General features: G+C 34.4%; 1 protein-coding gene across 1 annotated transcript in view; it reads right to left on the bottom strand.

Annotated features, from left to right (window-relative positions):
* The window catches only part of LOC110035612 (WD repeat-containing protein 75-like), a gene marked incomplete at its 5' end in the record, with an annotated part of 14,409 nt that extends 7,331 nt beyond the window's left edge, over positions 1 to 7,078 (bottom strand). The window contains 5 exons of the mRNA XM_020739870.1: positions 3,664 to 3,708; positions 3,812 to 3,952; positions 4,095 to 4,172; positions 6,214 to 6,332; positions 6,688 to 7,078. Of these exons, the coding sequence (XP_020595529.1) occupies positions 3,664 to 3,708; positions 3,812 to 3,952; positions 4,095 to 4,172; positions 6,214 to 6,332; positions 6,688 to 7,078 (774 nt within the window). The remainder of the gene's footprint in view (positions 1 to 3,663; positions 3,709 to 3,811; positions 3,953 to 4,094; positions 4,173 to 6,213; positions 6,333 to 6,687) is intronic.
* Positions 7,079 to 7,426: the final 348 nt, after the last annotated feature.

The following is a 7,426-nucleotide window of genomic DNA, read 5'->3' as shown; positions in this document are numbered from 1 at the left end:
TGTATGTATATATATATATATATATATATAAACCCAAGGGCTAATTCATTAAAGAGAAAAGATACAGATAGGTTGTATGGGTGAGCCCAAAAATAGACACCCAACTCACACGGTATAACACACAGAAAAGTCAAAAATGGTACATATAAAAATAAAAAAACCCAAAACCACTAGGGCGCTGAAAAAAGTGAGGGTTATCCCAATCTGGTCATGCCTCTGGCTCTAGTTCTCGGAAGGAATCCAGCTAACAAGTTGGTAAGGTGCGTACCATTACCCGAAGTAACCAAAGTATCATCCATAGACTCCTGAGCTCAAGTAGATCTTCATTATTCTTCCTCCTGAAAGTGTAAACCTGTCATTCCTCATCCGAAGAATTAGTCTGATGGGGTGGTTGAGCTGTAGCAGAAGAATTACCAACCGTATTACCCACAATAGGTTCTAGTATATGTGAAGTATGAGTTGTCTCTACACCGGATACTTCCTGAAGAAGGGGAGCTGTGAGGTTCTCCTGATTATTAGTCTGAGCACTATCCTCTGTAGGTAATAGTCCTTTAGTATTGTTTTCTATGGGGTTTGAAAGTGCCAATATCACATAGTGTCGTGGGGGGTTCCTCAGGGGCAACATTCACCTCCTGTCCGGTAGCATCCTCCCCGGGTGGAACTAAAATGTTCAGAGCAGTGGAGTTAGACCCTTCCTTATTCACTTGAACCTTGGATTTTAAATTAGGGTGGAGCTTGTGGCATGTATCAAGGATAAGCCCAAACATCTTACAATTGGTACAATATGAAGGTTTGTGTTCCATAACGATTTGTTGTTAATATCCATTATGAGTTGTGCCCAGTCAGACTTCAGTAACATCAGGTAAAGTAATATCCCTTTCCACAAATATTCTAACCACAAAAGGTCTTGTTAGATTGAAAGTGGGTAGATCTAGCTTCATAGGGTCCCCAAGGATGACCCCAATAGAGTAGAGAACCTGATGATGAAAAAAGTGCAGCTTGAGACCAGGTAGACTAAACCATACTAGTATATTTTAAAAAAACCCAAGGGCAATTATATTAAGGAGAAAAGGGTACAAATAGATTGTATGAGTAGACCCAAATAGGCAACCCATACGGTACAACACACAAAAAGAAAAAGAAGAAAATTAAAAACCCAAAAGTAAATGATACATAAAAGATCAACCAGGTCGACCCATTTTAGTTCTGTTTTTATCTCTAGTTCTCGGAAAGGAACCAGCTAATAGATTGGTGAGGTGTGTACCATTGCCCGAAGTAACCAGAGTATCATCCATCAGATTCTTTAGCTCTAGTAGATCTTCATTCTTTTCTTCCTCCTGGAAGTGTAGACCTGTCATTCCTCATCCGAAGCTTGTTGCTCACTCGGATGAGGTGATAATGTTGTTGTAGAAAGATTGCCAACAGTTGTGCCAACAAGTGTATGTGAGGTAAGAATTGTCGCCTCTACCCCTGATACTTCCTGAAGGTGGGGAGCTGCAAAGTTCTCCTGATTATCAGTCCGTGTATGTAGGGGTCCTTCATTATTACATTATCTTAAGGGGGAGGGTCCACATGGGCAATAAAATCAAACACCAAATCTTGTTCTGGTGGTAATTTTCTCTCCAGGTGGAACAGATATATCCTTAGATCCATCCTTATTCACTTGATCTTTATATTTCAAATTAGGATGAAGCTTATGACATTTATCTTACAATGAGAACAATAAAGAGGTTTATGCTCCATGACGAATTGTTGTCAATATTCATTATGCGTTACGATTTGTTGTCAATATCCATTACTAGACTTCAGTAACATCAGACAAAGTAATATCTATTTCCACAAGTATTCTGGTCACAGAAGGTCTGGTAAGGTTGAAAATGGGTAGATCTAGCTTCATAAAGTCCCAAAGTATGACACCAATAGAGTAAAGAACCTGATGATGAAAAAAGTTCAGTTTGAGACCAGATAGACTAAACCATACAGGTATAGTATGAGGTAAATCAGGAGACAACTTAAGTAGCTTCATTGTTTTACCATCAATGTTAAGATATTTTTTGGAGAAAATCTGAGTGTAGTCCTCAAGCGCGGTTAACTGAATCAATACATGTCTCTCATCCATGAGCCTCACTTTTCACTTTCCTGCTAATTTGAGGTCATCAAAACTTTTCCTGATAACTTCCATAGGTGGGTGTCCCCACTGAAATTTCTCAGTAAGAGCAAACCTGAATTTGTTAGTTAACGTTGAAATTTCTGACGCAGAGAAAAGAGTGCTTCCTTCCCACTTTTCCTGCATTCTTGCGGTTACTTGTATCATCATGATACTCCTTATAACTTGAAGGGAAGACAACCGTCGTCTCCCCTGAGGATTACCCACCACGTGGGCAAATGAGGTTTTGTCAGGTTCAACCGAAAAAGAAAGAAGCTTCATCTCAACAAAGAGAAACCCTGCAAGTAGGGCAGAGGGCAAAAAAGACGAGCCGAAGAGGTCGGGGCGAAGCTGCACAAAAAACAAAAATCGTAGATGAAATGTGCAGAAGACAGACACGAAACCGCAGCTCGACGAGGGAATCCACGCAGAAAAGAACTGCAGAAGTTGGATGACGCGAAAGAGGAGGCGACCAAACCGCAGAAGGAGACGTCGAAGCCTTCAACGTTGGGCGCAAAAGAGAAGACGAAGATCACAAAGCAGATTGAAGTCCTTCATCGTCGTCGTCAAGTGCAGGAACTTCATCATTGAACACCACAGGATGGATTGAAGGCCGAAGGAATCAAATCATAGTTTCTCCATCGGGCTAAACCCTAGCAGAGCAAATCGCCACCGATGTCATATAGACATGTATATATATATTAAAAGGAATGATAAAAAATGGTCAAAGGCTATTATACGAGCCTCCAACAGCCCCTAATGTGCCTAACAATTCAAGTACCACCTCCATAAGGCCAATTGTGTCAAAGGGAATTCGAACCCTCGACTTGAGAGGTTTTATACAATAGATGCCAACCAACAGGATGGGGTACATCGCGCGCGCGCGCATATTGAGAAATATATATATAATAATAATTTTAGTTATTAATTAAAAATACTTAAAAATTTTATTGTTAGAAAATAAATCACTTCAAATATAGACTATTAATCCATCTTCATTTATTTCAATTATATTTAAAATTGGAGGTGAATTCCACTATAGCTAGTACTTATCCTATTTTTCAATAATTTTTTTCAATATTTTATTTCTTCTTATCATTTAAAATAAAGGGAGGTCACATACATGACCTCAATTCTAATGTATTTAAATATTTAAAACCGAAACTTCAACTTTTACATAAAGGCCACCTTATCTATGGATAAAAAAGTGTATTGCAGGCCTCCAGTGCCTGTAGTTACCAATGTTTCCATGGATGTTCCTGTCAAGTTTATATAACCCCCATAAAAAATATAAAAAAAAGTCTCAAGTTAACCAACTATTTGTTTATGGTTTCCACTTAGTATCCACTAAATAGAGAAAGGACACTTCAACAAATAAATGAAACATAAAAGAGCACATAACATAAGAAAATAAGGATAATATTTTTCAAAGAGAAGAATGAAAGAGGATATCTATTGATAATTAAAACAACATAAGAACAAGTGATAATTTATTGCGGAAGTGCGAAATCAATTACCGTGACATCATCAACAGGTTGGAAGTTCCTTTCACATACTTGCACCTGGAAAGAACGAACAATGAGTTCATCAATCATATAAGCTTGATGATTAATCTAACTTTCACAAAGTTAAGATAAAGTCAAAGCCATTTCCCAGGTAGCACACCTGTGAAACTTCCATGTTGTCAAACAAGCTAAAGAATTGTATACAATAATCTTCAGTACGCAGTGCTACTAATCCAGCCTCATTATGAAAGGCAAATTCATTGGTTGAGCATTCACACGAATCTGGAAATGAGAAAGGCAACTGAAAAAAGACTGTGAGAACACATGTCTACAATAACCAGAAACCAAATCAATGGTGATGAATGTAAATCAGTAAATTAGTTTACTTTTCAGAAGCCATAGCTGAAATAAGAAACATGAAGAAGGAATATAACGTCACAAACCTTAATTCCTGAAATAGACTTGATGATCTCCATAGTGGGCATCTTTACCAGATGGATTTGATTATCTGAACAAGAAAGCTGAAGATGTTGATGTCAGTAAAACCTAAAGAAGCAAACATGAATTTAGCAAAAATTGATCAACAAAAATTTATGATAACCAGGAGACTATAAATGCGCCCAAAGGAATCCTTCTAAAGAGATGAATTAATAGTTTTGGCCTATATCATTTAATGAAAGCATCGCTACACCTTGAAAAAAATAAATCTACTAGCTGTCTACGTACAAGAATGACCAATAGATATGCGTCCATTACTTTAGTGTATAACAATTTTCATTATTGAAGTAAAGAAAGTTGATTTGACATTTTAAAAAAATTAAAAAAAAATTCTTGTTGATGGAATAATTGACACCTACAAAGAAAAGCATTTATTCTACACTAAAAATATAATATTAACTATTAACTCCATGATAATGGGTAAAACGTCAAATCTCCATTGAGTTCATTATCACGCACATCCTTGAGCTTTGGCTAACTCTTATATAGTTTCCTGAGGTGAGGTCCCTGAGATTTGTGAAAATATCAAATCCCTCCCTCATATTATCTTTTCTATACAAAGGGTAGGTTACTCATTTAATATTTTGAGAAAAAATTCCAATTTCCAAATAATTAAATATGATTCACCCACAATCCTCAACCTCAAAAAATTTTGTCCCTAACGCTCTTTCTCTGTGATTACTCATCGAACATATTGGTGGAAGAACTAATTAAATATTTTTTAAAACACTTACGTGGGAAATGCCTTATATACATCACTAATTGATATTCTTATATGACATATGAAATATTTTTTTTATATTATCGCGGTACAATTTAATTTCAAATTTATTTTGAAACATTAAAATATTATAAAAGATTTACAAAAAAAATCAAGTATCACAAATATCAAATTTATCGTGAATTATTATAGAAGTTTAACTACAATTGCAGGTTGGTTCACAACATCAATAATTTGAATCTAACCAAAAAAAAACTTCAAAATTATAAAAAATCCATTGCTTCTTAAAATTATAACCAAACTGCCTTATCTTAACAAATGTTTGTAAAATTTTGCCTTAAATGAAATGTTAAAATTAAAAATAAAAAAAATTTCGACAAGCCTGTGAACTTGATCGATATCAGCTTTTTAGGAATGAAAAGCCACTGAACATGACAAGAATGATTTTTACAAAACCATTTCCATTTCAACAAATACACGCACATAACATAATTTTCATACTTTTAATTTTTTTATGCAATTGTTAACTTTCATTTTATGATTTTAAAAAACTTCTTTGATTATATTTCTATTAGATAAAAAATATTTTTAAAATATTTAATTTAACTGTTAAAATGAATATGTGAAATAAAATAACAGTATTTGACTACAAAAATTACTCTAAATAAGAATTTTCTGAATCACTTCTACCACTAAAATCTCAATGCGATACTTCCACTCTTATCTCTTCAACTGATTTGGAAATGTTAAATGAGTTTCAGCAAATTTTTTTAATGCTAAATGAATAACCAAACCTCTGTTTCAACTGAAGTTAGATGAAAAATTAGCATAAGATACATTTGATATTCTGCCAAACACAGAGAACTATATAACAAAAACTAAAACTTCTAAATCTCTAGGGGCAAAATTAATAATTGCTCTTGAGAGTACAGTACAATTCATAAGAAAAGTAATAAATCACATTTAAACAAATAGCATTGTTGTAGATCGATACAATCACAATGGGAGATGCCACTAAGGGCTGATCTTTTAAAAACTAATTAACACTTAATATTCTATCGATACAGTTAGAGGCTAAGTGCTCCTAAACAAGACAGAATCAATTATTATCATGTTAAAATCAACCTGAAACATAGTAATAACCATAATGAATGAGAATTGAACATGGCTACAGCCCCCAATATCAAATCCATAATCATACAAAAGGCCAAAAGGAGAATCAGATCCTGAACACCAATCTAAAACAAGGCCATATTAGCCCACATAAGCAACATTGAAAATAACATAAAATGAATTCAATTACAAGGCAAAATCAAATGATTAAAATAAACACAGTTTCTTACACATGAAAGATGGGGATCTGGTGAATCTGTGAAAGTTATGAGTGGGGCTCCTAAACGAGGTTTAAACTTCTTCTTTCCGGTGTCAAGCTGCCAAACAACAATGACTCCTTCCTTTCCACCTAAAAAACTAGATTTATTTAACTAATGTGAAAAACAACATCGCTATAAAGCTATATCAAAGACAAGATATTAATGCCAATTAAGAAATAAATCAATCAGAGCAATATGTGTCTAATAGTACTGAATATTATGCTAATAAAAATAGCCCTCTTAAGAAAGAAACCAAGACTCAATAGAATCCATCAAGTTCATCTTTTCTTGTTTCCATGAATCGGACAATAATGTTAATTTCAAAATCAAGAATTATGTTTAAAGGCCACCAAAAAATAGCATTAACTTCTCCACATCTAGGTTTCTTGCTTATAAAGAGGCTCAACCAACAATTTTAAATCATTAAGAGATGATTTAGCATACCTGAATACAAATATGCACCATCAGAGGAGAAGTAAAGAAATTTGACTTCATTTGCATGCCAATGCCATGTTGTACATGAATCAGCATCGTCGTCATCTCTTACACCAGGCTTTTCTTCCTCATCTCTAGCTACCAAGTTTTTTGAGAACTTTTTCTGCCCAAATTCTCTCCATATTAATACTCTTCCAGTTACATCACCTCCAGCTACAACTCTCTCCGTTGGATGGAATGCGAATGTGCTCAAGTTCTTTGTGTGATGCAGTCTGATCTTTTTTACTTCATCGCTTCTAAATCGCTTGCAAGGGATTTGCCAAATAAACAGTTTACGCTTCTTTATAATGCCAATAAACTCTCCTGATTTACTCACATGTATCGGTTGTGGCTTTCGAGTCTTAAAAAAAAATAAGGCATCAGCATTGATACATCGAATAGCAAATTTTTATGCTTAATATTAAAAGAAATAAATAAGCCACTTGAAAGAATGAGACATGAAAAAGTAGATGAAATGAATTTCCATGTAAGACTTTACAAAAAAATTTCAACAAACATTTATAAATATTTCACAATGATCTAGTGATAAAGTTAGTTTAAAAAGGAAAAAAAAACATAGGTGCAAAACCGAAACTTAACTGAGGCACGCAGACATGGGCTTCTAAATTAGACCCTTAGTTGTGCTCCAAATGAGGAAAAATCATGATTCTCTCCGAAAAAAAGGTTAATATAACCAAATTATCATGGA

This window comes from Phalaenopsis equestris, unplaced genomic scaffold, assembly GCF_001263595.1.
Source record: "Phalaenopsis equestris unplaced genomic scaffold, ASM126359v1 Scaffold198482, whole genome shotgun sequence".
Lineage (NCBI taxonomy): Eukaryota > Viridiplantae > Streptophyta > Magnoliopsida > Asparagales > Orchidaceae > Phalaenopsis > Phalaenopsis equestris.
Note: the sequence above shows the minus strand (reverse complement) of the source record. Positions and strands in the feature narration are given on the sequence as shown.